Source organism: Pollicipes pollicipes, unplaced genomic scaffold (assembly GCF_011947565.3).
Source record: "Pollicipes pollicipes isolate AB1234 unplaced genomic scaffold, Ppol_2.1 Scaffold_7261;HRSCAF=8764_pilon_pilon_pilon, whole genome shotgun sequence".
NCBI lineage: Eukaryota > Metazoa > Arthropoda > Thecostraca > Pollicipedomorpha > Pollicipedidae > Pollicipes > Pollicipes pollicipes.
The window spans coordinates 43,236,642-43,253,662 of NW_023597054.1; the positions used below are offsets into that span (position 1 = coordinate 43,236,642).

Below are 17,021 nucleotides of genomic sequence, written 5' to 3' on the forward strand. Positions count from 1 at the left end.
CCTTTTTCAGACCTGCGTGCCGTCTGCACGCTCCATCGATTATCAGATTGCTCCTCACATGCTTTCTTATTTCCCCATTTTTCAAGGCGCGGCTACAGCTGCCACATGCACCCCAAATCTGCATCACACATTTGTGGACACCGTCTCATTGTGTTATGGCAACGGGCGTAATGAACTCAATGAAGTGAACGTCAGTAAACGCCCGAAGTTTTCAAATGCATCACCACGATCGAACAGCAATCTATGGCTTGCCGATAATCCCCTAGAAAATTTGCTGGAGCTTCACGTAAGCTGATTATTTTGATGTTTTGGTGTGGCTTTCTTGCTTAAGATACTGACCTACGTAATGCATTGGCGTAGCTCTCTCGCTTGAGACACTGACCTACGCACCGTTTTGATGTAGCTCTCTTGCTGGAGGCATTGACCTCCGTAGCCGTTCGTCGATAACAGACGTCTCGCGAGGAATTTCAACAATGTCGGCTTTGAAAGGTCTACCCATTGCACTTAGGTAGATGGCGAACAGATATTACTATCGTTGAAAAGATAATGTTCCGTACTTTCTCAACAACATGTTTGCTTCATTGTCCTGAGGCTACTCAGCCGTACATGATTTGACATGCAAATTAGTGTCAACGTTTTCTTCATCACCTTGTACCATGCTGTCATCAGCCACCACGATCACAACATGTGCTCGCACACATTCACATCACAGATGCAGCCACATCTCATCAGCTGGACCTCCAGCATGACGCGCCGCATCCACGTCCACCCCAGTCACGTGAGTCCGCGCCCGCCGCCGGCAGTGGCTGTAGTCGACCCGTCGTCCGCAGAGTGGCATCACGAATGCATGACCCACTGCGTCGCGAGCCCGCTGCGCCCTGGGGAGGGCCGGCTCGCTCCGCAGCTGAAGCACTGTTCGGCCACGATAGGCCCCAGGGGCGCAGGACAGTGTAGGCAGCACGTGACGCCGAAACCAATCATGTTCCGCGGGCGCGGAAGAGTAATGCCACCCGCGAGGATAACGGGTTCGGCGACGACCGCGCCGGAACCTTTTAGCGTCATTCGCCCGGAATCGGTCGGCTCTGGTTTCTGTTTATCTTGGATGAGGTTGTTAGAATGCGGAGAGGCCGCAGGGCCTGGAGGTTTCGGCGTGACCGAGGCAAACGGTGAAGTCTGAATCGGGAATCAGGGTCTGGCTTTGTCCAAATCGCGACCCGCCTGGGCGGATGTTGGTGAAATTTTTCCCGGAAAGGTCCGGAAGACATACCTTGCTCTGTCAGAGGCCTCTCACCCTCAAAGTTTTGTCTTGCGCCATAACCGGACGCAAAGATTATTCATTGCTTGAAAAGTCGGACCTGTCTTACTGCGAATTTTTCGGCTTGTTGCCTTACTACGAATGTTGGTGCATGACATGGCGCTCGGCTGGAGATCAATGAAATTAAGCCTCAGTAGAGCCGACCTACTTGCTGTTGGAATTGTGCATGCTGGTAGATGAGTGAAAATCAGAAGACGAGTTGGAAGCACTAGTTTTCGGCGTTCGCCTTCTTCATGTGGGTAAAGAGAGGATAGAGAAGAAGGGGAAAGACCATTCTGCTAATCTTCGCTCATCTTCCAGACTGTATGTCTTCAACAGTGAACAGGTCAGTTCTACAGGGCTTACAGTCATTTATCCACCACTCTCTGACAACGGTACACTGCGGCACAGCTCACAGGAGACAAGTTCGGTAGGAAGTGGTTTCTTGCGTACCTGTGGCTCGCCTGAATGTTTCCACTTGTTGCTGTCGATCAATACAAAACGAACACGTAAGTTGTTCTTTTTTCTACAGGCAGCTCAGCATTCTAACCACCAGACCACGAAGAACTATCGTAATAAGCGTTGCGGAAGCGCTACTGTTCGTGGCGGATAACTTTGATCTCGTGGAAAGTTAGAAGACTACACTCATCGGCGAAACGCAAGCGATGGAAAAAAACCTGGACCGCGCTTACGGCCTCCGAAAATGCACCGCACCCCGAGCACTCGTGCTTTATCATAAATCATTCATATGTTATCAAATGTGTTTAATGTGGCAAATGACAGCGGGCAATCCAGCCAAGTACAGCGGATGGAGATGTGTAGGTGCAAACTTCAGGTAGCTCTAGTACCGAAGTCTCCGATACGTCTTTTACATAACCTTGATTATCCTGCCTGCCTGTTCAGTCTTCTCACAATCGGTTCATGGAGTTCAATACTGGATCTGTCATAGGCGTCTGGCCTAGTCCGGCCTGTCAGGTAAAGAATGAAGGTCAACAACTTTTATATAACGTCAGGGTTCCTTGCAACTAAAGAAGGCAGGCAGTGAGTACTTGGGTGGCAATTTCGCACGGCCGGTTTGGCAGCAAATCTAGAGTCTTACAAGTGCTCCATGACACCATCAAACAATAAGGTATTGAATAGCATATTCAGTAAATGCAATTTTTATATCTGGAGTAGTCTTTTTTCTTCGATGTATTCCAGTAGTTTTAAGTGAGCTTTTTCATCACATCTTATGCTTGGCCTCTATATCTTCATATATGGAACATTTCCTTCAAACCCCTGCTGTCCTTTCTCTTGCATGACCTCATCCTGCGGTGCATCAATGCGTCGGAATCATTGCAGCGCAATTGTGCAAGAGGCCGAAGAGAAGCCGAAATGTCTTCACCACAGCCTTAAGTGATCTCGTGGGAAAAACATCGCGTGAGCTGGGCGCAAAGCACGTACATCTCCACACTGACGCCCAATATTGGCTGTTTTTGGTGTTGGGTGATGGTTTGTTACAATGTACGATATACGATGTACGATTACAATGTACCCCGTACGATGGCTCCAAATGTGATTGTCGACGAGTCTCATGGGCTTAATTCAATGGGGCGGGTTAGCAGGCGTCGAAGGCGACCGGGTTGAGCTAATCCTTGACACAACTCAACGCAGAGCACAGTTATTATTTTGTTAGTTAGACCGCAGACCACAGAATATCCACAGTTTAGCCATACTAATGGATTTCAGAATGTTCCAACTGTGTACAAAAATACAATACAATGTTTGCGAAGGAAGAAAATTCCTTTAGGTACCTAAAAACCAATTTTCATCGATAAAAATGGCACATGCCTCAAAACTCGTCGAGGTTCGCTGGTATAGTAAACAGTGTATGTGGGCATGCGCGAAAGGAATATGAGTGAAATATTTTGGGAAATAACTAAAATATCTTTCTTGTTCCATCTTACTGTTTCCACCGACCAGTCCCTGTCTTCTCTACCACTTGCGTGGACCCTGTTAAATTGTCCAGAAATGCAAACGCGGCCATAGATGCTGGATGTCGCCTATTCATCAACGTCAGTGACGTTCAATTTCATTGCATGCGGAATTTTGACATTTCCAGGCACCTTTCTGCGGCTTTCTCCATTCATCGTACCACAAATTTGCTGTAACAAAACTGTTCACTGCCGTTTGTTGATCAGAATAATGAACACGTACCATTTTGACTAACAAATTGGACGTGCCTACGCTGACGCAAACCTGACTAAACACATTCCTCTGGTCGGTAGCTATTGCATATATTTGCAAGCTTACATTTTGTGCAAGATCCTTACGTCAAACGGCGTTAGTACGTGAAGAACATTCTGCATCCAACATGAATACATTCCAATTTTTCTTGGTAATGACGTTCCACAGCGCTTGCCTCCTGCTCAGCTGGCAACGGGACCCATCCAGCCAGAGCCGGTCCAATCCATGCATAATTCCATTCCCATTAACGGGAAGCGGGTCTCCATCTCGTTACCAGCTCTAATGCATGGTCGGTACGCCCGACCTCGCTCAATGCTCGCATTCTGGAACGTGGCCCATCCACGCCAGTGTGGCGAGCTCACAGGCCGGCGGTCATAGGTTTCATGGCGATCATAGGTTTCGGAGCTGGCGCCCATAGGTCTGGGCGGCGGTCGCGCCCCTCTGAGCCGGCGAAGCGAGTCTGGACGGCGGTCCCGTCTCTCTGTGCCGACGAAGCGAGTCTGGGCGACGGTTCCGTCCATCTATGCCGGCGGAGCGAGCTTGGGAAGGGTCCAGTCTCTCCGTGCCTACGGATCGAGGCTGGGCGGGGGTCCCGTCCCCGCTGCTCCTGACGATGGTGCCCAGGCGGCGGACCGTGCCTGCGCCGGAGCTGCGCGGCGCGCCCGCAGACGGCCGACGGTCGACAGAGGCGACAGTCGGCTCCGACGGCCCCCGCGGTCGGCCGAGCAGCTCCGGCGGTCCCTTCCGGCGGTTCCCGGCGGTCGGCAGCGCAGCGACCGACTTCGGACACGCAGCGGCAGACACCGCACCGTCCGGATCGTCGCACCGAGGTACGGTCTCTGCCCTGGCAATGGTCTGAAATGGTTTTCTGCTTTACATGCAGGAGGCTGTTGCAAAAAAAGATCATAAATGTAAAGGAATAAGTGAACAAAAATGCAAAATTTCATTTCAGATATGTAAGAATAGCAGCTTGGAAGTACTGCTGGTGATTTTCCACACTGTGTTAAATAGAGCGGCACACTTTGCTTGGCGAGCAGTGCAAACACATCTCAGAGGCAGGAGCAGCATTGTTTATCTGGTCTGATTGCACCTCGGACCAGGCTTTCCAAGACCGCACCCCGCGGTAAACTGCGTCACATGGTGGGGAGGCCGTACTCATGTTTTTCTCTTCTTCATAGAGCATGTTGCGTCACAAGTAAGTTAAATGCGTTACGACTTATAGACCAAATACGCTCATTCGTGTTATTTCGTAATTCGTCGTGATTGCAACGTGCGCCATTTTTACCCTTTTAATCAGTAAGTGTTTGTTCTACGACTACTACCACCTCGGGTTCGGTTGTGTAGGTGAAAATTATTTATCTATTTAGGTAATGTGAATTCCAATTTGTTGTCTAGATGCCAATAAGGCACGGCAACCCTGTCAGTAAATCATCAACAGTAAATCAGTCAATAGCATATTTTCAGTTCCTTTCATCAACGATACAACATGCCCCATGCACGTTTGATACAAAATGTACCACCCGACACCTTGGAAGAATGTTCATGCCACCCTGAAATCCTTAGCTAGGAGATGCCAAATTCCTTGCAGTTTGTACGACACATGGACTTCCCCACCACTCCGTATAGCACTCCGATTGGTCTAGTTATGCCTTAAGCCCTTAAACACGTGCTCACGCCGATCGCTATAACTTTCAGCGATATAAAAAACAGATTTGCCGCGTTCATCTCAAGACGAATGGGCACGATGGGCGCATACGTGTGCACGTATGCAGCCGGAAGTACACTGAAAGGTAGAGCGAGATGCTGCGCGTCAGCTGAGTGACTCAAGATTGTCGTCGGTCGCATAGATTCGGAATAAATCATGCTGTTACTACTTGGACATGATGCAACTCACCTTACTCCCCGCTGTATTGGGAACCCCGATTACGGCACTATGATGCTGTTAACGTCTCCTTACATCCGTGTCAGCCTCTTTTACATACACTCATTCTATGCATGTTTATCTATTTATTTTATCTATTTTATTTATCTATTTGTCTATTTTATCTAATCTATTTTAGTTGTTTTGAGCTTGCAGACACTTGAAGGAAACAGCGCTATGGACCACAATGTCATCCAGGGCCCATCAGTTTTGCTTGCGTCGTCTGCACTTTCGGGGCTGTAGATCACGTTTTAGGAATGTTTTGTTCGCCTCGGTGTTGCGATTTGTCAGAGCCTTTGGTCATCTGCGGGTCCTGCTCGCGCTGATTTCTCCAGCCCTTTCGGTCATAGAACGACACGCTGCGGCAACCTGAAGACCAGTGAGCCAGCTCACGCTCCGGTGGCAGCCATGATGGCCGCTGACTGCTTCGGGACGTCCCGCAGTTTTTGGTGTTCGTTTGTCGGTTCGAACCTTTGATGGTATCAGAGCCCAGTGACCGCCTTATGGACCCTCTGTCGTGTTCAGCTTCCTCTGACCCTCTTGAAATGGACCCGAGCCGGCCCGTGTCGCGCTGGCCGTTCTTTGGAGGCTCATGGGGCGCGGCGCCGCGCTTTGTTGTCCGCTATTCCACCTTTCCTTCCAAATCATGCATACATAGGAATGCGCAGCCTCACCTGACCTCAAAGCTAGCGACATATGCCTCGCGTATGGAGCCACGTATGTCACAGACGTATTCGGTATTAGGCAGCTTAACTGGATGTGCACTTAACATGAAACTGCCAAAGCTAGTCCATGGAAACCGGGATCACGCTGGTTCTGATACACTGAAATGCCTTAGTGCATATGCAAATGAATAGCCCCTGTAGATTGCAGTGACACGAACTCGGAAAACGGCTGCTTTCCACGCCTTCATGCCGGCAATTGGCTCAGTGCATAAGCCTGTTAACATTGCTCATTCGTCGCGACCGATGGCCATAATGCCCATTAATGGTAGCACGGTGGTACATAGCGGGCCGAATCAATGCATGTCGAGCACATTGCGGCTGCAGTTAGCTGGGACACGGAACTTCCGGGTGACCTGGGGACATGGCAGTCCTTAGCATACTGAGGGCGTCTCAGCCCAAAGTTGACCGAGGCTATTACGTCCCTGAGTGTGCCGAGCCGGCGGCCACGCTCGGTGGAGGCGTTGGGACGTGAACATCTCAACAGCGCCTGGAACATCACAGACTGTGTGTAGGCGGTCCAGTTTCGTGGGTCAGTGACGCGGCGAGTGGTCTGGCGCCGGGGTCGTGACAGTCCAGACTGCAGTGGCAGAGCAGGTGCACTGCAACTTTAAACGTATTCGTAACGGGCAATCAGGGGTGCGCGGAAATGACAGAGCTGATCGTACATTTGCTCCTTCCTGGCATGCGTGATATTACACTGTGGTTATCGTGCATATACAAGCTGTAGCGGCAATAGCATGGGTGTGCATGGTGATACGTTAACGGGGTAATTCATATAGCACTGAGAACACGTCGTTTAAATATTCATGCTCAGCGTGGCCAGCCAGCTTGTGCCGGAACATAACACTGGTCGCATGGTGATCATGATGCTGGTTTGCTTGTTGGGACATAGAAGCGAGGATGTGTCGCGATGTAGAAGTCAGTGATATACGAGCACATGACGATGCAGAACGATATCAGTACATGACCGTCCAGAAGTGTACCGGAATATAGTGGTCCCGCATGGCCGGATGGTATCCGAGCTTCAATGTTCCTGCAGCCACATAGGCTGAAACCCGCCGAAATGTGAAGACGCGCAGTGCTTTCGTGGTCACGCCCCCCCCGCCCCCCCCATCCGACCAACTCCACACCACACCCACACACACACACACACACACACACACACACACACACACCACACACACCACAACACACCCACACACACACACACACACACACACAACACCACACTCTCTCTCTCTCCTCCTCTTCTCTCTCTTTCTCTCTCTCTCTCTCCTCTTCTCTCTCTCTCTCTCTCTCTCTCTCTCTCTCTCTCTCTCTCTGTTCTCTCTCTCTCTCTCTCCTCTGTCTCTCTCTCTCTCTCTCTCTCTCTCCTCTCTCTCTCTCTCTCTCTCTCTCTCTCTCTCTCCTCTCTCTCTCTCTCTCTCCTCTGGAATGCAATAAGGCAAACCAATCCATGTCACGAGCGTGCTTCGAAACCCCGAGACGCAACAGGTTTTGAATTGTCACAGGGCCATCGGATAGTTACTAGTTCAGATACCATTACAGTGCAAAATGGATAATGAAAGATACCAGCCTATGTGTTATATACCGAACGCTGGGCTGCGAAGTCTGTCAATTCTAAATGCAGTAATTTCTCAGGTTTCCAAAAGCCACGTGCATGAGCTGACGGGCTCATGACGCAAGTGACCCTCGAATCGATGCCGCTTGCATGGGAGCGGGCGATAGAGTCGGCCCGGCGGCCACCAGCGTCACGGGGCGCGGCGTTAGAGCCGGCGCCGCTGCGGGGTGGCCATTTGGCCGCCGCCGCCGTCGCCAGCCGTGCGACCTTAGTGCAGCGATAAACCGGAGCATGGCGCGCCGGCCAGCCGTCACCTCCTGCACGCAGACGGCGGCGCGCCGGCCAATCGGGACCAGGCACGGGCGGCCGCGGCGGCCGGGCACGCTGCTGGCCGGCCGGCGGGAGGCGGGGAACGACGGCGAAATATGGAGAGGAGGAGCAGGCGTATGAACTCCGCTGCCGCGAGAGAAGTACTGAACACGCGGAGGTGACTGTGATGGAAAGGGCTGGCAGGATGAAGGGAGTGAGGACGACCAGCAGGGCTCAACGGAGTACTTCGGGCTTGCAGTATCAGCAGAGTCGATAGTCGGGTGAGAGCAGGGTTAATAGGCATCAAAAGATCACTACCGCCTGAAAATGTCTGCTCGTTGAAGGTGAGAGCGATCGCCGGCAAATCCAAAAGGTCAGCAAAGTTCGCAGAGATTGGAGGCGCTCGGTTCAGCAAGTCGAATCTTCAGGCGATGCTTAGGCCCTCGGGGATTGCTCCGATCCGCATGGGCGTGCAGCGTAGCGTAACCCAGCCAATTATCGACCACCGCCGAAAATGCAGCTGCGGCGCGTTAGAACTCGGGCTTTCCCAAGCTAACGCGGGATACTTAACCAGATCTGTTTCCCGCAGCACTGACGTCACCGGCCCGTGGTCTGAACTCGTGGCATCCCCTCCCCGAGACGCTGACGTCAACGGGCCGTGGTCCAAGCTCTTGGCACCCCCGCCCCGAGACGCTGACGTCAACGGGCCGTGGTCCGAGCTCGTGGCATCCCCGCCCCGAGACGCTGACGTCAACGGGCCGTGGTCGAAGCTCGTGGCATCCCTGTCCCGCGACGCTGACGTCAACGGATCGTGGTCCGAGCTCGTGGCATCCCCGTCCCGTAACGCTGACGTCATAGGTCCGTGGTCCAAGCTCGTGGCATCCCCGTCCCGAGACGCTGACGTCATAGGTCCGTGGTCCAAGCTTGTGGCATCCCCGCCCCGAGACGCTGACGTCAACGGGCCGTGGTCCAAGCTCGTGGCACCTCGCCCCCCGACGCTCGTGTTTCAGTCATCGACTCGCGACTCGCCGCCGCCGGAGCGGACTCGGCAGGTCTGACTAACGGACGAGAGAAAAACACCGGCGCCTTTTGGAGTTGGGCTATTTGTGGAATGAACGGCGACATGGAAGCGGGCCCCTTCATCAGTTTGAAGCGAGTGTGGAGGACGCTCGGACGTGGAGCTCCCCGAACGCAAAATACATGGCTTCAAAAATTGCGGCAGATGTCCTGGACAGGATCTTTCAAGCATTAACTTGCTCGTCTAGTCCTCCGAAACGTCCTCAATGATGTACATGGTGCCCTTGCATTCATTTGTTGGGTGGTCCAGCAGTGTTGTGCTCCGTTTATGTTCCTCAGGCGTTTAACAGTCTATTGCATGCATGCACGTACATGCATACCTTAAACTCATCACTCAAGCTGTGACGTTCCCATTCGTTAGAGTTTGTTCATTTAGCTTTGCGGCCCCTGAGCCGGACACGGTGCGGCGGTTTACGTGCTTCTCACAAAGCTACGACACAGTCGACCCGGGCCTGGCCGTAGCGTATACCTTAAATGCGTGTGCGTAGCACAGTATGATTAGGTCGTGTGTCATGTGTTTGCACACGGAGGACATTGTATTTAGTTTGGGTTGGTTGAGGTGATAACCGAGATGCATAGGCATCACCAGCATGTAGAATATACCAAAGTCGAAGCAAACAAAGTCGGGTGTCTTTGAAATGCTTACAGCGGACTTTTTAATAATACCCACTATGTCTGAAAAGGCCCACCTCCTGATCGTTTATTGGAGTACCTATGGAGCAGACAGAAGAAAGCCGGCCAGGAGATTTGTAAATGATACAGCTACATACATAAACTCACTCATGCTGTGCGATGTGTCTCATGTGACACATTTGGTTGCCGGGTTCTGACATCAGTCCCCTCTAACGCCCAGGAACATGTGCATCCATGCTGCGCGCTCAGGTGAGTGCAATCTGCCGCACACAGTGATGCAGACATGCGCAGACAGTGATGCAGACATGCGCAGACAGTGATGCAGACATGCGCTCCGCTACTCAATAAGGCCCGAGGTGCTCTTCCTATTTCTAGTCAAGTCGTGCTTAATGATCCTGAGTGGCTACTTGTGGTTGCTCGATTGTCGAAATTGGTACCGCCTTCCTTTGTTGGTGCATTAATGAAAAAAACTTGATTGTAAAAGCACGCACCAAATTGGACAGCTACCAAGTATACGTACATCGGTTCCCGGTAACTACTTTCATGCACCAGAAAAAGAATTTTCTAAAAACTTTTTTTGTAAGGTATTTCAGTTCATGAGCGTCACTTTAGATACCTTCGAGCGGCCTGAGCCCCCTCTTCCAATGCCAACTTGAACATCCCCTTAGGCCACTCTGAATCTCTTCAATACATATGATCAAAGAGGGAGTACCGAGTCAAAATTATACAGAGCAAGTGTCTCAGCTATTGGTATACAAAGTAGTAGGTACCTAAGCGCATCACTAGTAGTAGCGTATCAGTTATGTACCAACTAGTATCCTGTAGGCACCCAATTTTTTCATGCCGACGTTTTCACATGTTAAGCCAGTCTGCAAATATTTAATTTTTTTGAATTGATAACTCCGGGATTGAAATAAAGAGCAACAAACTGTAATATGCGGCAGCTTTTAAACATACGTTTTGGCCCAGACCAGTGGCAAGTGTGTTTGTCGCATGATCGTGGCTGTGGTGGTTATGCAACACGACTGGCGACAGTGGCAGTTTTCTGTGATGCCTTACAAAGATTCGCTAACATGTTTCATTTTACGCTTTTCACAAAAACACAGCTCACATTTACTTGAAATGGGATGTCATTCCTCCGCAGCAAAACAATCTAAATCAACAAAATGTTTCAATTTGTCTCGATTTTGACGTCGAGGTGGCAAAGTCAGGTTACCGAAGTCCGGGGAGAAATCAGGTTTTTGGGTAGGTTTGGCAAACCTTTTCGGCCTAGTTGTCAGAAAATATGACACATTCAGCAAAAGTATGCCGTAGAAAGATGCTTGTTTTATAGTCCAAGGCTATGCACGCGTGTCCGACGCGCTGAAAGGCTCCTGTGTTAACAGACTTTTAGTTGATCAATAATTTCGTCAGCATTTTCAATTTCACAGCAAGGGGGCACTTAATCAACAAGGTAGCATGCCTAACGAGTCTTACTTAAATAGTGATAAAACTCTCCGTTTTAGAGGCCCGATCAGGCCTGGTCTGGCCACCGCACCATTCTAGAATAACATACCTGCGACCACTGATGGTAGCGCATGTGCGAATAGAGCTTTGCGACGAACTCAGCTGCAGTTGCGCAGAAGTTGTTCAGTCAGGCGTTGTTTTCCTGTCACACAGAAAACATTCATGCAATATTCTCAGCTTTCCAGTCACCATGTCAAGCCATTAAAACAAGCAGCTGTAGGAGCGCCATCCACTCAATCAAATCGAAAGTCTCTCGCTCATTCATTTTCCGTACGAGGCATACGTACGACACCGGCTTTTAATCATGGCACATGGCTGATATGCTGCATCACTTCTGAAAAATCGGTGCTCAACATTTTTAGTAGCCTCATAACAAAGCCACAATCATCTAGACAGAGGAAATATGGCATAGATATTTTTTCCACGCAGCAGAAACGCATAATACATATTTGCATGAAATCGCATTGTCTCGACAAAACAACAAATCAAATGTTGCCACATTTCACAATCATTCCATGATGCATCACACACGAGTACTGCCATCAATGCTTAAAACATCTATGTGAAAATTGCCGGATTTGTAGCTTACGTTCAAGAGCGCCTGCTCACAAAGATGCGTCCATATTTATGCCAGCATAGTGATCCACTTTCTCCTCAGTAAATGTGTCAGCCTTGTGCCGGTGAGGCAAAGGATGACTGAGATTAGGGCCTGTTTTGACCCGTAGCAAGTTAGCAAATTCGCTGGCGGAAAATTGGATGCTCTCATGCTGATGTAATGAATAATATTATATTTTCCTCAAACCACAATGCTGCAAGAACATCGCAGCCGACTTGAAAATTGCATAGATATGTTTAAACATTACGGAGCCTCATTTTTACAGAACTGTCTTTCACATTGCCACAAACTGCACGAAGTTGTGGTTCGTGGTTGCAAAGACATTGGCTTCAAGGAAGTGTGACAGCCAGGCCTCGCCGCTCAAATAGAAAATGTGCTGGCTGTATTTGAGTTGAAAGACGCGGCGAGGCCTGGCTGTCACAAATAGAAAATGTGCTGGCTGTATTTGAGCTGAAAGACGCAGCGAGGCCTTGCGTGATTGTGATGAATGACTGGCATGACCAAATGTTTGGGTTGATAGCCAAAAACATAACATAACGCGTCGAAGGTAATATTGCACATCGCCCATTTCTTCACACTCCGGCTGTGGAAGACCCCATTGCGCAATGTGCAGCCGGTTTGCAGGTAGATGATATTGCTCATTCGATAGACACAAGATGTGTACCTCTCTCGTCATAGAAACAAGACGACCATAGTGTCTATAAGATGAACAACGTCATCTACTTGCACTGCGGTTGCGCCATGCGGTCTTGCACAGCCGGAGTGTCGAACAAAGAACAGCGATCGACTGACAACGACCGACTCCTGAGCGGCTCGGCGCCGGCCTGTGACGCTGCCTCGCGCTTCTCCCGCCCCTGCGCAGCTCGCTGGAGACGCAGTCAGTCGACTCCTGAGCGGCTCGGCGCCGGCCTGTGACGTTGCCTCGCGCTTCTCCCGCCCCTGTGGAGCTCGCTGGAGACGCAGTCAGTCGACTCCTGAGCGGCTCGGCGCCGGCCTGTGACGCTGCCTCGCGCTTCTCCCGCCCCTGCGCAGCTCGCTGGAGACGCAGTCAGTCGACTCCTGAGCGGCTCGGCGCCGGCCTGTGACGTTGCGCTTCTCCCTTCCTCCCGCCCCTGTAGAGCTCGCTGGAGACGCAGTCAGTCGGCTCCTGAGCGGCTCGGCGCCGGCCTGTGACGCTGCCTCGCGCTTCCCCCGCCCCTGTGGAGCTCGCTGGAGACGCAGTCAGTCGACCCCTGAGCGGCTCGGCGCCGGCCTGTGACGCTGCCTCGCGCTTCTCCCGCCCCTGCGCAGCTCGCTGGAGACGCAGTCAGTCGGCTTTGCCTGTCGCTGTGCTTACTGCTTCTCCCCCGGCTGCGCAACCCTGTGAAACCGTCGTCTCCCTGAATACCCCAACCGCATCGTTTGGTCTGTCTCAGGGCGTTGAGTGGCCACCCCCTCCTTGGCGTGTGGTTTTGGCAGCTCTCACCCCCAGGCGTTCGCAGTGGGCGCAGCGCTAGGCTGCGTTTGTTCCGTCTCCACCAAGTGCTCTTCCTCTGTCATGCGAGCACGACAGCGGTACTGCGCGGCCGCGGCCGCCTACCGCCTCACCCCAGCCTCCTCCAAGTGATACTGAGGTGCAAGCGCTCAGTTTAAAGCGCTCACTCTTCAAACGGAGTTAGCATTCGTACAGGAGCAGACAAAATCATAACAAGACGCTATTCTCCTCCACCAGCACTAAAAGGGCTAAACCGCACGATGTGAAAAGTTATCAAAGAGAAGTTTGCTTACTGGAGCCGTTACACTGTTGCGACAGAGAGAGAACGGCCGGTGGGGGTGGAGAGAAACCCTTCTCTTGAACCAGGGGTCAGCAACCAGCTGCGCCAGAACTATCTTTGCTTTCGGGCCGTCCTCTGCTGGGATAGACTCCCAGAGGAAGAGATGTCATCTTCAAACGTCAACATATTGAATGACAGGCTATATTAATGCGGATTTGGTAAGCAATAGGTAGGTAACCAGATGGTAGGTACGGGCAGGTTATTTTAGGTACACCGAGGTCAAACTGAATTGCCCGAATCTGAACGACAGCAATATATCTTTACGACAGTTCAGGGCAGGAATTTTTCTCCTTTCATTGTTTCAAGAAGCATTGATCAGAAATCCGGCAGGTCCTTGCAGACATCCCCTTTCCGAGACTCTGACCCGGTATAATGCGGTTCAAGCAGTTTTCGCACGTTTTATTTTGTCCTATCGCTGAGCGTCAACAATAACATATTTTAATTATTCGCACGCAAAATGTCTGTTTTGCGCTGTTTGACATCCCTGGGTTAGGGAAATACAAGCTAAGCCTTTTGCCGAAAATCACTGAACGCACTTGGCACGTGCTCCAAACTGTGCAAAACTTTAAGTTCGCAAATATTCCGTTGGTTGTTAAAAATGGTGGTTACGACCATCGCTGATTACAGCTGGCGAACTGGCAAACGTTTGCAAATGGGACATGCATACGGACGGTTTTGTTTTTGTTTTTTGATAGAATGAAAGATGGCAAGCATATTCGATGTATTGCAGCTCCACAAACGATAACAGTCTAGGATTTAGGACGATTCTGTGGTCCATATATACCACACCTGAAAATGATGCCGTAAGTGTTTTAACCAGCTTTATCGTGCTTTTCAGTTATCATGAAACATTAGTTCTGGTGAAATTAATTTATCTTCAAAGCGTTTGTTTAAGATGATAGTGTAGATTTGTGATGCAAAACGAACGGGACCTGGATGACGCACACAGCGATCGCTTGACTTCATGTGAGGTCACTGTGACGTAATTGTGAACCTCTATCCACATAAATGCATCAATGTAAACATATATGCATATAACATATTGAAATATGTGACCGTATACAAAACATATATGTTTTGAGAATGGTCTTCTGGGAAGCACACATTTCTGGGCTTATAGCGAGAAGGTGAAGCAGTGAGACAACGGAAACAGCACAAACATAATGGCGCAGGGGTGTAGTTTCCCCTTCTGTTGGAGGAGGAAGAGGCTGAAGCCCCTTCACCAAATTAGGCTGTAGGCCAACCCAAGGGAAGAAACACATTTGTTGGCTTTTTTGTTGGTAAGTCACGCCATTTCTGACCGCTCAGTTCTCCCCCCGCCTCACACAACTCATTTTGCAAAACTACGCCCATGCAACGACGATAACACCGATCCCCACCGATATGTTGGCCGATACAAAGGTATAACCCGACACACCACCCACACGGTTGTCACTTCAGCCCTCCTGCCGTTGCAGCTGCCGCCGCCTGTGAGCTAGTCATGACGTCCACGGCCGCGCCGGGGGGCGACCAGAGCGGGTCGGCCCAGCTGCCCGACCTCTGGCTGCCGCACGTGGTGCAGCTGCTGTACGAGCTAGACCAGGGCGGCCACCTGCTCAACGGCAGCGGCCGGCTGCTGCAGCCACGGCTGCGGCCCGTCTTCGCGCGCCTGGCGCCGCCCGTGGTGGCGCTGTACGCGCTGCTGGCACTCGCCGGTGGCGCCGCCTGCCTGCTGGCCGCGCGTGCCCTCTGGCGCTCCGGCGCGCCGGCCGCGGTCCCCGCCGCCCTCTGGCTCAACGTGATGGTCGCCTGTTTCGCCAACTGCGCCGTGGTGCTGCCACTGACGCTGACGGTGCTGCTGCTGGAGAACTGGGTGCTTGGCAGCACCATGTGCTTCATGCTGCCGATCATGCAGGTGGGGCTGGGCGGAGCTGGCTTGAGTACTGGCTCACCTTCGGTGGCCGACGCCATCCGAGCTCGGCTGGTCTCGGATGCTGCATCCTGTCGGCAGCACGATTTTGCTTAAGGAAATTACGGTCACATGTCACCGCCGATGACAGATAGTACAATATTTTAAATGCAACAATCGCGATGAATGACATATTACTGTCAACGTTCAGTAGTACTCAAAACATGGTAAGCCCGTTCAAAATTGCCATGTTTAGCGCGGCAGTTAAGCTAACTGACATCACATGTGCACCTCGCGCTAATGCATGTGAGGTTTCAACAGATTGCATTGAATGCCCGCTAATTCAGAGTCGTTGCATCACAGCGTGCCGTCATCCCTTGCGTGACCCTGTGCAAGCACTACCAGACTCCGCCAGCCTGCGAACGGCGAGGACCCGAATCTGATATGCCTCTACGTCGCCTGGAACAGGACACACCTCTGAACCTGGTGACGCTGACGCTACTGCTGATCACGGCGACGCAGTACCACCGCCTGCGGCAGAGGGAGGTGTGGCCGTCCAGCTCGCTCATCAGCCTGCTGGCCGTCTGGCTGACCTCGATCTGCACTGCGCTGCCGTACCTCATCTACACCGACTACCTAGACATGGAGGCAAGTGGCGGGTCCGGCCGCCGCGGCCGCTGCGTACGGCCGCATCAGCCTCAGCTGGTGTACACTGCGTGCAGGCGTCGCATCTTGTGGGCGTCTGAACTCGTCCTGCGCGGAGAGGGTTTGCACACTGCACTGCACGCCACCACGGCTGTGCGGCGGAACGGCGTGTACATGAGGCGCATCCGCCCGCACAGAGGCGAGCGAACACATCAGACGGGTTAGCACGCTGAGTGAAACAGTTAGTACACTGCTCAAAACTTGCCATAAGGATGGTGGCCTGGACATGGTGATATGGTGACATGGACAGGGACTTGGACATGTCAATAAATTACAGTGTAAATACTTATTCTGCATGCACTTCCCTCCATTCAGTTCTACCGAGTGCTTGATTACCATTTTTTGTTATTTTTGACAGCCGTGATTACAATTCAGATGGATGTTAACATATTCGAATGCTAAATTCTGAGACCGGAGAATCCATCATGCCAGAATTGAATCCGGCATGGAAATCAGACGCTGATGCCAGATGAATGCCTATGTAGATTCGATTTTCCAACGCAAGCTATATTGGTCAAGAACCTACCGACGTTCAGGCTACATGCGGCTAAAACTGATTGCCCGTGATGCAGTGACATGTTAAATGGGATGAGTGACGCACCGGGCGTGAATTATTCATCGCCGGTCGGCTCGCCGCTCTCCGGCAGGTTTACTTCGGGCCCGCCATGCAAGGGGTCGGCCTCTGTGTTGTCAACATTGCACACGACGTGGGACCTTTCACCAAGGTTCTCTTCGTTTGCATGTAA

The 17,021-nt window shown here is 51.5% G+C and overlaps 1 protein-coding gene across 1 annotated transcript; it reads left to right on the forward strand.

Moving 5' to 3' along the window:
- The first annotated feature begins 15,462 nt into the window (after positions 1-15,462).
- LOC119111475 (neuropeptide Y receptor type 5-like) lies at positions 15,463-17,021 on the forward strand. Its single transcript, XM_037235293.1, has 3 exons — positions 15,463-15,576; positions 16,039-16,218; positions 16,923-17,021. Exons 1-3 carry the CDS (start codon positions 15,463-15,465, stop codon positions 17,019-17,021), a joined length of 393 nt encoding a protein of 130 aa, XP_037091188.1.